This window comes from Coturnix japonica, chromosome Z (genome assembly GCF_054131305.1).
Source record: "Coturnix japonica strain WE chromosome Z, WE-NBRP24, whole genome shotgun sequence".
In the NCBI taxonomy this organism is placed as follows: Eukaryota; Metazoa; Chordata; class Aves; order Galliformes; family Phasianidae; genus Coturnix; species Coturnix japonica.
In genome coordinates this window covers 116,816-133,265 of record NC_140702.1, presented here as the reverse complement: position 1 = coordinate 133,265, position 16,450 = coordinate 116,816, and the positions used below count along the sequence as shown (strand labels likewise).

At 41.3% G+C, this 16,450-nt stretch overlaps 1 protein-coding gene across 4 annotated transcripts in view; it reads left to right on the top strand.

The window, feature by feature from the left end:
- The window catches only part of ZCCHC7 (zinc finger CCHC-type containing 7), an 87,600-nt gene that overhangs the window by 43,290 nt on the left and 27,860 nt on the right, over positions 1-16,450 (top strand). For all 4 annotated transcript variants that reach the window (XM_015850090.3, XM_015850093.3, XM_015850089.3 and 1 more), the window contains exons 4-6: positions 11,077-11,120; positions 12,063-12,188; positions 13,535-13,705. In XM_015850090.3, the coding sequence (XP_015705576.1) occupies positions 11,077-11,120; positions 12,063-12,188; positions 13,535-13,705 (341 nt within the window). The remainder of the gene's footprint in view (positions 1-11,076; positions 11,121-12,062; positions 12,189-13,534; positions 13,706-16,450) is intronic.

Genomic DNA, 16,450 nt, shown 5'->3' with positions numbered 1-16,450 from the left:
CGTGTAATAAAAAGGAATGTGAGAGGATTCTTATTCCAGTACTCTGATAGCAATAGAAGGAAAGGCTACGTAGGATTTTATAGCAGTGACAAACCTTGGAAGTCAAAGTGTAATCTTCATTATAATGAAACAAAAATAATGAAGGCTGGAGGCAGGTATGTAATTCAGAGAGCATGTCATCAGACACAATAGCAAAAAAGGGAACGAGTGTTTCTACAACTCCTTAGATATGTTCTTTTCAAGCAAGCAGTTAATTTATCATTCTTTATATTTCCAAGAGAGGGAGGTGAGTTGTGCATTCCCTTCTGAGATTAATAGTGAGTGGAAGGCCCCTCTCCTTTCACTCATTATAGTAATGCCGGTGAATGATAGGAAGTTTTGTTTAAATAATTGGTTTGCTTAGATGCATTTCTGTTCAGTGTCTGCATTTCTGCTCTCGTGCTGCGTTTTCCTTTTCTGGAGTCAGTTCAGGAGTTTTATTGGATAACAAATTCCAGCCTGTCATTCTCTTGCACTTCCCCCTGCACTTCTGTTTGAAAAAACATTTTGTAAGTTACATTTTTACCTCCTTCATCATTGAGCTATTGATCTGATATGAACGTAGACCAAACTGAGGCAGGTGTACAAGGAAGGAGTGTCATACTTACTATCCTGGCACTTCCTCGACAATTTGTGTATGATTTCCAACCTCATATGGTAGAATTCTTTTATGCAAAATGTATTTCTGAATTCAGTCATGCCACTTCTGGATCACCGATGTGCACTAAAAGAGGGGACAGTTGCTGGCACCCAGGGATTTCTTTATTGCTGGTGTGTCGAGGATTTCAAATACAATGATTTGAGGTTATTCTTTGTGCGCATCTTGGCTGCCATATGTGTTAGTGTCTTGCTGCCTTTTATCTTGCCTTCATTTTGGAAGATGAGTGTATGGGGAGTGTATTGTGAGCCTGGTTTTTAATCGCTGTGTGTTTATAAATTGCCAAACCTTGGGGTAATTCATGGCCATCAGAACAAGGCATGTCTCTTAAGAACATTTGGGTGTGAGGTCACACATTATAGCGCAGATGAGCCCATTTGGACTTGGTTATGTACTTTTGCCAGTGCAGCTCTGTTACTAATGTAATGAAGTGCCATTCCTGACCAATACTGGCTCTGCCGACAACAGTCCCTAGAGTGGCCTTAAATTCCAGCCCAAGCAGCTTCTACATCTGTAGCTTTTGAGGTTCAGGTGAAGACATCTTGACCCCGATTCACCACCAAAACAGTCAGTGTTGTTAAAAAAAAACAAACAGAAATCACGTTTATACTGTGAGTATTTGGCAGTCTCATAAAACCACAGCAAATGAAGCCTCTCAGATGTGGCTATCATTTCTTTATGAAGACATGACAAATAAGACAGGACTGCAGCTCTTCTCTTTGGAAATCTACAAGCGTTAGTACTGCCTTCATGCAGTGCTGGCCTGCAGTGTCGGCTCAGCTCATTTGAAGACAAGAGGGTAGATATGAATTGTCTTCTCTTTTGCCTTCTGACGTCTACTTGGTCTGTTTTGAAGTTGTCTGTTCAATGCTGCCATCTCCAATCGTGAGTATCTCTTGCAAGGATTGTCTGGTGCTTCTGGCTCTCAGCTCTTCAAGACTGTGTTAGAAATTGAATTCATCTTCATGAGATCTGTGGTGACTCCATTTCCCAGTTCAGAGTCTGCACTGCTGAGGGGCTCAGTCTCAGACGTGACGTTTTGTTGCTTTTCTTGTCTGTTTCCTCTATACTTAGAACCTAATGAAAGACAGTGGGAGTTGGAGAGAGTGTCTGCATTATTTGTTTTTAAAGGAGCAACGAGTTGCTGCGCTGCTCAGGAAATTTGGTTGGTTGCACATTTTAAATGAGGCATTGATAATTTTCTCCAGTGATAGGGCCAGTTTTTTGTGTGTTGCTAGGTAGAAGCAGAATCTGTTTCACAACTGGCCCTTTCGTCATTGATTCAGATATCCTTTTTCTTTTTTTTCTTTTTTTTCTTTTTTTTTTTTTTTTTTTTTGTGCAGAGAAAAGGGGAAAACCTGAATCAAAGATTTCAGAAATTATTGCCTTGGCTTGCAGTACAGAAAGTATATGCAATAATGTTGCGCAGTAGAATCATAACTCTACTGTAGTGAGCACTGCAAGGGACTTTCAGTTGATGTATATGGGCAGAACTGATTAGTCTTTATCAGAAAAGATTGAGTTAAATCCAAACTTAAAAGAAAAAAAAAAAGAAAAAAAAATCAGCATGCATGAATTAATACAGATATTTCAGTCCCACACATGAAATTATCGAGCTGATTTAAGTAAATGCTTTTCTTAAACAATGTCACTCTTAAAAAATGAACACTGAAGCAAAAGAAATTTGCCTTAATCAAAGAAGATACAGAGAGCTTCTTAACAAGTGTCTAAGCATGAACTGCATAGATTTTTGCAGACAGAGCTGCAGCAAGTTGAGAGTTGGAAGCAGTCTGAGCTCGGGTGGGAGCAGGCTGTGTGCTCCTCCATCCTGCCAGCTCTAACAACAACAGGAAGAATTGTCATTAACTGTCCATAAAAACCTAATCAAAAACGCAGCCATGGGTCAGGGAAGCACTTGAGCAGTGTCCAGCAGAGGTAATGTGACTCAGGCACCCCTTTCTCAATCTGATGCTTCCTCACTGTTGATCATTTACCCAAAATTTGGAAAAAAAAATCATTCTCTTTTTAGATATAGCAGGACTTTTGAATTTTAATACCAGTTATTTGCAGCGCAGTGGTAAGGGCAGTAATCACATCCAATATAGGTCATGTTTATATATCATTTCTTTCTAAGTATAAGAGCACAGAGTACAACAAAAAGCACCGTGGTTCTAGTATAGCCTGCCCTATAATGGGACTTTGGGAAGAGGTTATCAGGGACCTTAATTGTTTGAAAAGCTCTCCCTGTTAGAGAACTTCACATCTTAGGTCTGGAATAAAGTTGTCTTTTTCACTAATATAATTAAGGTCCATATTGGGTTTAGTAGAAGTTTTGCAGTTTTTCCTGTTGCTGTGGTATCTATGTAAGAGGAGGGGAAAAAGAAACAAACAAACAAACAAACAAAAAACAAGAGAAAAAGAAACCAAGGCCATAAAGGCAATCTCAAAGTGTAAATAAATACCTTTTAGATATTGCATAAGGCATGTTTGATACAGCGGTTTAAGTGCCAGCTGCAGTTACACCGTGTTCTCCTCTGCAGGCAAAGGATTTAGGCTTATTTTTCGGAACAAGGGGAAGATATACCTGGTCTTCTAAACATACAGTGTGAGGATCTGGGAATTATATTACGTGAAGAGCTCCATTTCTTGATCCATTGCAGGCTTCACTAGAGAAAATTGACTTCATTCTGTTTTTTTGTTGGGCAAAGACCTGGCAGGGAGAGCCGGGCTGCAGTGAGAGGTTTGCAGACTGTTTTGGTCGTGCACCCTCCATCAATAAAAACAATAAATTTCGGCCCACAACCCCAGTTTATGTATGTTTGTTTGTGTGTATATTATATACACACACTAATGTATGGATGTGTTACTTATGCTATAAATCATAAACAGAAAAGGAGGTAAGAAAGGGTGAGAGCCAAGATAAACTCTAAAAAATACATCTCCTTTTAATTTTGTCAGAACCAAATATATTGGTTCTGTGCATGTCCCTGTTCCTGCACCCAGGCAGGGTGTGTGCCCTCCACTTTGGAGACCACCATGCCAGTGTTCAAGGTAAAAAGAGGTGAAATCTCAGGTCTCGGTTTTGTTGCTTGTGGAAAATGTTTAGGTAAGCAGAAATGATGTAATCTCATTGAGAACTGCTGTTTGCTATTTGCAAGCAGAGGTTACGTTTCCTTTTCCCCACTTTCTCTCTGTTTTTTCTGGGGAGGGGGAGGGAAGAGGAGGAAAGAGTGGCATATTTTCTGCTTGGGTCCTCACAGCAAGGATAAAGCCATCCCACTGGCCTGTAAGAATTATTTAGCAAGGCCAGCTCATTTTTCATTGCCCTACGGTTTTATTTTCTAGTATGAAAGATTTCTGGGGAGCTCCATGCTGACTCCTGCAAGCAGAAGAATGAAGTTCATCATAGTTATTTTCTGTTCCCAAGGAAAGGATATTTGTACTTCAGACAGAGCAAAGTACACCAAAATATTGGGTTAGTTGTTGCATTTGAAAGCATAATATAATTCATAGGAAGTATGAATCCCAGCTCTGAATCCTCAGCACACTAACGCTGTTTGGCACCGTTAAGCCTGAAGCATTCAGAGGTCCACTCAGCTATTTGATAGCGGTGCACATCTGCAGAACCAGCTTCAAGCTTCTGTGATGGAGACTCTCGGAAGAATCACGGAATCACAGAACCACCAGGGGTGGAAAAGACCTCCAGGCTCATCCAACCCAACCATCCATCTACCACCAATATTGCCCTCTAACCCACGTTCCTCATCCACACATTTATTGAGCTCCCCCAGGGTCAGAGGTGTACATAATCTTGATGTGTGCTTACAAACCATGAGGAAGGTGCTGAGATGACATTTTAACCTCCGTGGTGGGTGCTTTTGGATATGCGCTAAACTAAACCTGCCTGGATCATAGTGAGATCAGAAAAGCAGCGTTGGAGCAGAGCATTAACCCTTGAGTTGTCTTCTCAGTAAATGACAACATGCTTTACACATCATCAGAAGCAGCCATGATTTATTACTACGTAATGGGAGGCCTGCAGGTTATTAGGTCACTTTTCATGTCTTGGTTTTCCTGTTAATGCATGAGTTAGAGAAAGATGTAATGTGGGCACAGCAGTGCCCAGGGCACAGTGCATGCTTCCCACTTGGCTGATGGGGTGGTTTTCTCTGGTGGATCTTTTAGTTTACGGGAAATCCGTGAACTGAAATTAATTTCTTCTACTGAAATGCAGAAGTATTGGTTTCACTGTGAATATTCTTCAGGACCTTCTGCTCATGCATTTTATTCCTTATTTGTTACAGTCCTTAGAAGACCCAAATGGAACTAGGGATATATGTGAGTAGATTCCATCTGTTCCAGGTCTCGGTATTAGTTTTAGATCCAACTATGTTTATGCTCTCAGAATAAATATAATGTTCATCATGGTTTTGATTGAATTCTTCAGGATTTGTTTCATCTGGAGATGAAGGTATTCCAGACATCTCTGTGTTCTGTTCTGCTTCCACTTTTAGACTGTTAATGATCATTGTTGAGGTCTTAACTGCCTTTAAAGACATTTAAAGACTTTAAAGTATGTGGGAGACTCATCTGACCATCAGTATGGGCAGTTGTTAGAACCAGAATGATTTCACTTGTCTTTACCTAATACACAATATTAATTAAATACTAATATTAATGAAAGTTGAACCTATATTCTAGCCTGTACTCAAAGACTAATAATAACCCTGTGCTGAAATGTGTTTGTCTTTTTTCCTCTATTAAATATGTTTTAGTTTTCAGAGCAAAAATAGAGACAAGAGCACAGATTAAGCTATACACAGTCCAGATAATCCTCCACGATTATTCTTCAATCTCAGGAGTTTAGCTCCATGTTTCTTCTGAGCAGCAGCATGAAAAGAGCCATGCTGTTCTGCTGAAAGGCACTCAGTGTTTACAGTTCTCCTTAGGTTTGTGCTTCAGGAAAGAGTCATTTGCAGGGAGCTTTAATTCTGGATGCCATCCACTTTGGTGAGGAGCATAAAGTTGTTACCACATCTCCTTTTCAGGCACAGTAACGTTGCCAAAACAGAGTCCTCATTCCAGGACACTCCATGGGTTTTGGTGCATCTCTTACATTTATATCTCCCTTATTCTATATTGATGTAATAAAGGTGTGATATGATGACAAAATACATTCACAAATCTCAGCGGTAGGTTTTCTGTTAAAATGGTACTGGAAAAGTGAAGTTCTCTTCAGTCTCCCATCTGACACACGGAGTACCACTTTATTTGTCTGGATGAAGCAGTCTGTAAATTCATCAAAGCAAGGGGTAGGCATGGGTTAGGCTTCGGGACTCTTAATGTAGATAACTGTAATAGATACCACTCTTTCAGTGCCGATTAAATGATTGAGATTTGGCACGCTCATACGGCCTCCGGCTTTGCTTGTGGTTGCTTCTCTGGTAGAGGTGTGTGTTGCCATTTAGTCAGCTGCATGATAACAGTCCAAAGGCTAAAACTGGCCCAGTGATGTACCGCAGAACCGGTTCTGGTATCCTATTGATCACATCAGAAGTCTCAGAGTATCTCCTCCACTGGAGACAAAGCTTTCCATTCTGCCGTGCCCCCCAACCGTAACACCCAGCTCTGCCTGAAATGGTTGCACGAGGGGTAACTGGGAGGAGGTTTACAGAGGCCTGTTCAGTTTGATACTGCAGGGCTGTTGTTGGCTGAGAATGAAAGCGGTGGTTCCAGTCTTTAAATTAAAAGTGTATCTCAGAAGGGTCTTTTCATGAATAGTTCAGGGCCAGCGCAGTGCAGCGCCATTTTTGTCAGTAATCTTGCCCAAAATTGCCTTTATTTTATGGCTGCACTTCTAATTTTAAGTGTTTTTTTACTTTTTTTTTTTTTTTTTTGTATGCAATTCTGAGTTAGTATTCATTATTTTTCTCATGGCCAAGGATTGATGGAATGCAAAAGGTATTTAAGACAGCTTAATCAAACAGCTAAAAAGTCTTTGTCTCCAAAGTAACTTGCCAGTCCTTTTCAGGCATATAGGAAATAGTCAGAACGAATTCTTGATGTATCCCGTGGGAACAACAGATTTGTGTTCAGTTTTTCCTTTTCTAAATTAGAAATCACAGTGTAGACACTGGAATTTCTAACCGATACGTTCTACCTTGTTCTATGGTGGGAATGAAATGCTCATGTTTGCCTCCTTTTCTCTGTGTATCGCTGACTGCTGTGAACACTAGGAAGAATAACCCCGCAGCTTTTCTTTTTCTTTTTTTTTCTTCTTTTTTTCTTCCTTTTTTTCTTTTTTTCTTTTTCTTTTTTTTTAATCTATTCATTTTATACTTTTACAGACAGATTTCTCCCTGGGGTGAAACAAAGGTTAACTGAAATTTCCTCTGTTGTGTACCTGAACGAATCAGCAGTTTGAGAAGGAAATCCCATTGATGGGCAAAGAGAGTGACAGGCTCTATTTAAAGAATTCCCCCGACTGTGTGGTAGACCAACCATGCCATGAATTTAACTGTTCCTGTGGTCCCCATACTTGTACCCACCAAAAAGAGAGAAAAACCTACTTTGTTCCGCAAATGTTGCACTGAGCTTTGAAAATCATGAGCCACGGAGTTTTGTGAATTAACATTTCCAGCAGTGGTCAGGTCTAACAGAGGCGGTATTTATGGCGTGAGACAGAAAGGAAGGACAGTTCTGTGAACGCACACGTTAGAAAGAGCAGGCTGTAAGTTCGTATTTCATTGTGTGTTTGCATTTTAATCGTCTCATGCTTTTCAGAAGCACCGCGCTGGGTCAGCGGAAGGCTGCTGGAAGTAAAGCACCAGAGGTGTTTTCTCACCGACGCACAATGCGTGTTGCTGCTCGTGTGTGTGTGCAGACATGCACGTGCTTCTTAGGGGCATCACAGGCAGCAGTCTGTCCTCAGGGTGAGGAAAAGCCTCCAGCTGGACTTCTGTTAGTGGTACTGACTGGTGTCTGTGTGGGAGGCCATGCCTCTCTTAAAGTTCTCAGTGTTAAAGAGGTATCGACCTGTGGCCCATTACAACAGCAGGTGTCTAATTGTTAAGTAAATCACCTTTTGCTCACCTGAAATATGTTCCTGCAGTGTCAGCCAGAAGCTGGGAAATGATAAATGTTGTTCACGGAGAAGTCTGAAGCAGCCCTTACCTCAGAGGTCCTACGGTGGGCTGTAATTGGGGCCCTGCGTTCTGTAACGTTCTCGTATTAATTATCAGTCAAACACCAGTTTTTAGTGCTTAGCTCTGAAATGTGTTTTCCCTTCAGTCTGTATGGAAGTTGTCACGACTTGAAGCACCCGTTTCCACGGGCTGATGATAAAGCACTGTCAATGAAATGGCTGCACGCACATAAGGGACGGGGCCTGTGTTTCCATCTCACATAAAGGGAGCGTTTCATTTGCAAAGCTGAGCTCCCAGGTGCCGCGGTTTCGCGGTGGTTTTATGTGCAGTTACCAAACAAACCTTTGCAGGGGAAGAGAACTTGGCAACCTTCTCTTCTGGCTCCAATGATTGGAAATAAAAGTGTAACTTTGGGAAGAGGTAAAAATCTAGAGAGGACCGTCGCGTTTGCACACTGGGGGTCGTGCGCTCTGTTGGTAGGATCACCAGCGGTACGAGATGTAAGGGTACGTTCTGGGTAGTTGATAGTTGATTCCAAGTCATTTTTTGTCCTGCAGAAATGGGTCGTTCCTCTGGGTAGTGCCAGGTTCCGACTGCTCCCTCCTCCCTGCCTGTCCCCTTCTTGGAATAAAAGAGAGAAAGCCTGGATGCATATTGAACAGCAGTTGTAAATCTGGCTGCACGTTGAGCCCAGCTGTGAAATTTACAGAGGAGTGATGCACGTGAACCTCAGTGATCTTTGAACTTCTAAATAAGAACAAAGTTGCATACTATGCATGCTCTTGTAGGGTAGTGCTGTATAAAGGAAGACCCTTGCACAGGGCTTTCGTTTTAATCTAACCTGCATGCCTGCATCCTGTCTGTTATTTCTCCTGGTCTCTGTTCTCTCATTTTGTTCTGTGTTCTGCAACTAAACAAAGCCGTTTCTTCCAACTATGAAGAAAAGAACTTCGTATGGGAAGCATGGAAGTTGGTATCGTTATTTTTAAAAAGACGTCTATTAACAAATGAAGGTGAGGAGGGAGAGTATAACATCATGTATTTGTTCTACATTCAGCTCAGGTCAGAATTACGTTCTCAGTCGCAGGAGGGGATCTGAGGCTTCTAGCTGGAGTTGTGGAGGCCGCAGAGCATCTTCCCCTGGCATTGCCCAGAGGCGGTGGGTTGGGCTGTGTCCTTGGTCTTATATCCAGGTATGGAGGGGTTCAGTGCTGGGGGAAGAGTGCAGAGCAAAGCATCTGCATGAGCTGATGGACACCGTGCAGGGAGGCAGGAGCAGGGCAGGAGGATGGCTGGTGGGAGGTGGAGCTGATGGAGTTGTAGTGCTGCGTTACACATTAATGCTTTTCTCTGTACTTTCTGATTTGAGCCATTTTTTTTGTTTCTAACATGAGTAATTTTTTAATCATGATATCACAGTTGTCCCAGGGAAGATGGGGGTTCTGACAGCAGAGAAATGAAACTTTGTTGTTTGTTCTTAGAAAGGACAGGTCTGATGATTAACAGGAGTTAATTTGCTGGTAATTTTGATCTGTAGCCTGTCAGCCATCCTGCATATGCCTTTCTGTGAAATGTGGCATTCACAGGACTGATTTGCATTGCAAATATCTTTTTTCTTTATGAATGAATTTTCTTAATAGGCTTCCAAGCAATAAATAATGCACTGAAATATATCAGTAAGTGTGCTTCTTTACTTTTAATGACTAGACACCAAAAGGCCTGATTTTCCTTTGGGTATACCCACAAATAGCTTCCATTAGAGAAAACCAACACAACGCTATCCCATCCCTGCTGGAACCCAGGCAGCCCAGAAGAAGCAGTCTGCAGGCCTAGATGGGTGACACCACCTTTTGTTATGGTGATCCCTCCTACCCTGAATGATATTTGGGTGAAGCATTTGGTTCTTGCGTTGAAGTGCTTGCTTTGCCAGTTGCTATCCATGCTTTGACTTAAACATAGTTAAATGTAATGTTTCACTCCAGTTGCTTTACAGTTAGGCCAGTGATGTTACTGTTATGTCTGTGTGATGCTTGTTAGGATTGTTGGCATGAGCAAGTGCAAAAAATACCTATTCTATGGCATTGTTGAGAGAAGGGCAGATATAGCTCACCCTGGCTTTGGATGAAACAGAGCAACTAACAGGTATGAATTCTAAAGCACCCTCTGTATGTTGTAGGGATACACCTTGTATCTGGGTACTGAGCTTCATGTTTCACCTGAATTTATTGACTTTTTAGTTCATGGGTGTTGTAATTCTTGATGTTGTGATTTGTTTTAATAACACATACAGATGTTTCAGATCTCAGTTGTTGGTAGAGGGCCGAACTTGGCGTTAGAAAGCCTGCAGACACATGGGATTTATTCACACACAGGTTGTAATGGTTACTGTAAAAGTATAGGCAAAGCAAGGTGTTCTGTTGACATGAATCCTCTGTGATGATAAGGAAGATACTGCAGTGTTACAGCTGTCTTTGCACAGTGAGAGAAGTAAACAGTACTGACATGCAGAATTCTTAAGCAGCTCTAACTGCATCCCTGTTCTATCAGGTTTTGGGTTTTGTTTTGTTTTGTTTTGCCTTTTATTTCCTTCTGATTTTTCCTTTTTCCTTCCACCAGTCCCAGGTCTGTGTGTCAGAAGGTCACGGTGTGATATGTGATAGCTGTTAATTCAGTGCACTGTTCTTATTTATTGCACCTTACCAGACCCTGTTCTGGAATAGAGTTGCTTACATTAGTCTTAGCATAGTAAAGTCTTGGTTATACATAGTCATTTTGGCATGTAGCCTTCAAAAGCAGCACTGAAGATGTAGAATTTTTGAATTGATGGGGAAGAAAGGTATATTCTATGCTGCGTTATAACTTCTTGTTCTGTGTGTGGTACCACTCGGGTAACCCAAGTATTTAAGCTGGCCATGCTCTGCAGTCAGCTCTGGATTCCTTACATCTGAACAAACTGAAACTTGCTTATACCTATACTATAGGGATGAAAGGGCAAAAGAGGGCAGCATCAGGCATAGTCCAACTGGTAGTTGAGGGTATCCTGATTTTAAGGCGGATCAGATTTGCTGGCAAGCAGGTTGATAGCTTTCCTTTCCTGGAAACAGGACTTGGCTTCTCCATTTGGCACATTCAGAATCTATTGCCAATTTCAGTAACGTCAGCAATCATAATCTGAATATACTGTTAAAGAATATCCACAAGTTAAGTACAATTCATTGTATTTCTGTTTTCCAGGAGACGCTGATGTGGACTGGTCCATCAGTAATAAAGACCTACAGGTAACACAGATAACCATATTGTTCCATATTTGTTATGTTTATGTTTATTAACAAGCAGACCAAGATAAACAGGACTGGAAAAATCCATCTGTAATGTTTGTATGGAAGCCTTAAGCATGTCCTTCCACTGGCAGGTGTAACCTGAGCAGTTGTTCATCAGGAGGACATTCACTTGTTTGTTAGGGAAGCCAGACAAACAGTGGTGGAAGAGAAGAGAGGACAGGAGCTCCTCAGCAATGAGGAACTCAGTTCTTCCTTCCCAGTCTCTTTGATTCATAGAATCATAGAATCACAAGGTTGGAAAAGATCTATAAGGTCATCTAGTCCAACCATCCTCCCATTACCATTGCTACCAATTGTTTTGTGACAACTCAATCCTTATTCCTACTGTGGCACCAGAAGCCTCTTGAGGTTGGTTGGTCACCCTGCAGTTCCTCAGGAAGGGCTCAGCTCAGCCAATAATTCTATTAGGCTGTAACCTGAAGCATTTGTTGAAGGTATGCTGGCACCCAGGAGGAGGAAGCTTCAGCTAGAAGGTCCATCTCCTTCTGATTTCTCTTTCCAAGGTCTGTTACAGTTCATGTTATGCATTTACAGAACAATACAGGTCAGAAAGGATCTTATGAGGCCACCTGACCAACACCCCTGACCAGTCAGGTTACCCAAGGGTGACATTAACAAGTCCTTTCCCATAAAGGAACTCATGTTTTTGTACTTCTCCGATTTGCTTTCAAACAGTGAGAAAATCATGTCCTGAACTGGAAGGCTGAGCCAGACAGCACCAGTCTCTCTGGAACGGAATTATCCAGCTCACCTCCAGATACCTGAACTGTGTTTACGTTAGATTGCTACTGAGCTCTACCAGCAATGACTTTCATACATTTCTAGCAAACTACAAGTGGTTTAAATGATAAATGTACTCTTCTCTTTTTTCCTCCGCAGGCACAGATTTGTAACTATGCAAGTGTGAGGCGTGCAGGTGTTCGGTACTACACAGCCGACAAAAATCTTACCTGCAGAAACTGTGGCAGACCAGGGCATTTGTCCAAAAACTGTCCCATTCCAAAGGTAAATGAAGCATTGTAGATTCAGCCATTTTACTTTCCTGCTTGCTGTTAGGAGTTCTGTTTCAGTTTTTTTTTGAGGATATGGCTCTGGGTTGAAGGGCAGCTTGCACAAGGTTGTTTTACTGTGTAGAATTAACAGGCTGTTCTGAGAAGGTGGTTGCTTTTATAAAGAAATCTGTTAAATATAAGCTGGTTAAAAAGAGAGTTAGAACAGTGTAGGTTCATCTTTTTCATACTGTAAGGCTAGTTTTGAGATATCAAATATTTGTAAGAATCACATTAAAGGGGAGAGCTTTAAGGAATCCAAAAATCACCCGTCCTGAGTGAATGAAAGCAGATTCCTGTATGATGAACCACAGTGCAGATGATGTTATAGAGATATGAGGACGATGAAGTTGCTTTAAGAAGCTTGGGTAGATAACAAATACTTGAAAGTTTCCAGTTCTCCATGAGTTAGAGGAGATGGAGATTTAAAAATCAGTCACTGTGTTGTGAAGAAATGGAGGCAGCTGTATGAGGATCTGGATTTATCAGTCCCTGCAACAAAGCCTGAAAAAATCCACCCCTCCATCCCTGGGGCCACTACCTGCACTGAAGCTTTGCATATTAGTATCAAACAAATTCCTTTAGAGCATGTGTCCTGTGCCTACATCCCATGCAGTTGAAGAGTAAGCTCGTGGAGTGGAGATGCACTCAATCACTGGGAAAATTGGTTTTAAACAGATACAGTGTTGGTCCCAGAGTTCCTTTTTTATTTTTGCCAGTCTGTGAGGGCATCTGTGTGTTGGCTTGAGATAAAAGCATGGGGCTAAGCTGGCCAGCAGCTCCGTCCCACCCAGCCACTCACTCACCCATACCAGTGGGGCTGTAGAGAGCACTGAATAGCTCGAAAAGACTTTGGCTTGAGATGAAGCGTCCACTCTGTTGGCTGCATTGAAACTGAGAGATCTTCGAGGCCATGCAGGTATTGTTCAGTAGTAGGTGAACGTGAGTGTGCTGTCTGCACTGTTTTTCAGCAAGCTAAAAGACATCTCCATGTGGGCTTCTGTGAAGATTATCTCCATGCATACCCAGTGTAGTACGGGGAGCATTTGACAAGTATTTGTGATGCAAAATCAAAATCAAGAGAATATGGAGAATCAATGCAGGCAGAAGTTGAACTTTTACTCTATTTCTAGTCTTCCTTCCTTCAGTTTCTAAATGAAACACAGGGTGTGTGCAATCCCTAGTAGGCGGCAGGCATTTACTTAGGGTGTTTTCTTCTTTATTTCCTCTTGTGATGTTTTGTTTTCTGTAATCTTTTGAAATGTGCTCACTTAACGTACTTCTTTTCGTATTTCTCCTTAGAAAACTCCCCCTTGTTGCCTGTGTGCAGAAAGAGGTCATCTACAAAACACTTGTCCAGCACGGTATTGTTTGAACTGCTGTTTGCCCGGCCACTATTTTAGGGAATGTCTTGAGAGATCCTACTGGAATAAGCACTGCAGTCGCTGTGATATGAAGGGGCATTATGCTGATGTGAGTATTGTCCATGGCAAAGAAAACAAAACAAAAAACAAACATTCACTGTTGTTTCTGTATCTGTCAAAAATTGAAGTTTACAAGAACCACCATTGTTTCAGTTCAACCAAGAATTCAACCATTGTTTGATTTAATTTAGGGTGGTGAAAATGTCAGTTGGTAGAGTTTTGTGGTGGGCATTGCTCTTAGTAAAAGGACTTTTAAACTTGCAAATGCAGTTCAGGCAGTTTCAATGCACTGGTTAAAAAATGCGGGGAAACGTGCTGGAAAATGTATGTAACAAATTAACTCTTTAAGTGTAACACTTCAGCTTACTATGTTTGTGTGTGCTTGGAGATAATGGAGATAACAGCAGATGGTAAAGAATAGAACATGTCTCATTTTTGTTGAAAAAAAGGTTTAGGGGAGTTGAAGTCAGAAGATGTGGTGTGCAGTAAGCACGTTAGGAAGATGTAGAGAGTAGACCTTTTGCTCTGGGTGTTTCAAATGACTTCTTACCATGATTACACGTTCAGCAAAGAAAATTATTAGAAGCTTTAACTAATGTCTAAGTGGGTTTGGCATTTATAACTGTTGCATTTTACATTGCGAATGTGCTTTACAAATTAAATGGAAGTGGTATATTTTTCTCCTAGGTAAGTAGAGATGAATAGCAGTTCTATCTGATGTAGCTTGCAGAGAATCATGTCTCCAACCACATTTATGGGCCTCAGCTTAGTTTCTTCCTGTTTGTTGGTAGAGTCCTGTCTTATTTTTGAACCTGAAGGATGAAAGATGGTGATGAAATCAATTATTTCTCTAATTCCATATCCCTGTGAGCAGGCCCATCATATGTATTCTGTAAGAGAATTCATGAACTAGTGGAACAGCTGAAACATCTCATGTCTGGGATCTGCTGATACTTGTTGTGATCCCACAAGAACCACAGTGATGTTTTCTTGCTTCACTACTATCATTCAGAACCCAGCTGTTTCTTAGAGGCCGGAATAGCTTCTGCAGACTGAATGGATACCCTGGTCCTGTAACCAGTCATGGTACCTCCTTGTTCATATTATGTTGCACTATTTCTATGTCAAAACAAGGAAGCATTTTGATGTGTGTCTGTGAGATGCTTATTGCAAGATTGAATGTTCAGCTTTATTTCCTATCAGGTACCTGACTGTTTGAGCAGCAAAGGGGGAGAAGGGTTCTCTTGTATTTTGTAGAGAAGTGGAAGCCCATGAAATACATGCATTCTACTATTGTTGTTTTTTACTAAGCCTTCAGACTTGTCTTGGATAAATGAGTGAATAACTTCAGCACAGAAAGAGGCTTGGAAATCTAAAAAATGTTCAGATATCCAAAGCGTCCTGAGGTGTATTTAATACATACCTGCATTCACTGACCAGCAACTTTTGTTTAAGTAAGGTGTAGTTTAAGGCTGGGCATGACCGTGTTTTGGATTTTTCCTTTCTGGATGAGCAGTGTAATGTGGGTATTAATGCAGAAGATGTAAGAAGTTAACAAATGCTCAGTTTTCTTTCTTTACAGTCTCACCATATACAACATCATTTGGGTATGCGGATGATGTTAAGTGCATTTGGTAGATGCCAAACCACATACCCAGTTCTATGTATTTCTGTATTTGGGCATTATAAATTTAAGTTTGGTTATCCTCTTCTGGATGTACCTCTGCTTATAGCTGGCGTTTACAGTACCATTCCTTTAATGAACACAAAGGGCATATTTCTACAAGCACTTTCTGGTAAGCAGTTAGAAATGCAATGTTGGGGAATTGGACCCTCTTGAGGCAAGTTAAACACACATTTATGCTTAAGCATAAAGCAATTCGGTGGAGTGGGTCTACAGGAGTCTGTGGAGATGTGGTACCTGGGACTTGTTACCCTACACAAACCAGCACCAGCACCAGTCCTGTGCCATCAGCGCAGGATGCCTCAGCCCAGCCCTGGGTTCAGCCCCAGTACACCTTTCTTTAAGGTAAGACACGAAGCCTGTGTGACCAACAGTTGGTCAAGAAGTGAAATATAGTGGCAGTTTTTAGAACAGGTCCCAGAAAGAGTTGGACAATCAGTCCTGCCACCCTGTGTGCACCTGGCAAATTAACAGAAGCTGTGATGGCAAATCAAATGTCAGAATGGATTTATAGGCATGATTTACAGCGCAGATTCCTGATGGCCTTTGTACAGAAAATCCTGCTGATTAGAAATATCTGGGTTCTTCACAAGAGCGAGTCAAGAAGCATTTGTGTAAAGAAGATTCAGTCAATGTGGTCTACAAGTTGAAGAAGCCATTTGACAAAGTTTCTGACCAAAAGCTTTTAAGAAAGCAAAACAGGCATGGAACAAGAAGATAGAAGTAGGAGATGCAAGTGTGATGTGGAAAAGGGCCAGCCAAGGAGTGACAGAATTTAACATGTCCGTGATAGAAGCTATGTGTGAAGAGCTGCACAAGATCTGTAGCAAATGCAGGGAGTGCACAATAAAATATTGGATGAATTTTGGTGGAACTAAACACCAAATGTAAAATACCTGGGGGGAAAAAAAACAAAACTGCAGATGTACACAGGAAGGGATGAGCTCTGGGCTTACCGTTACCATTCAGGACTTAATTTTAGAGTTAGAAGATATGATTTAAAATAATAATAATAATAATAAATCACTTCCTTGCTCTGAAGCTGTGGAAAACAGCTGGTGAAATACTAGGAATTATCTGGAAAGCAGTGGAGAAGTGGGTGTTATTTTG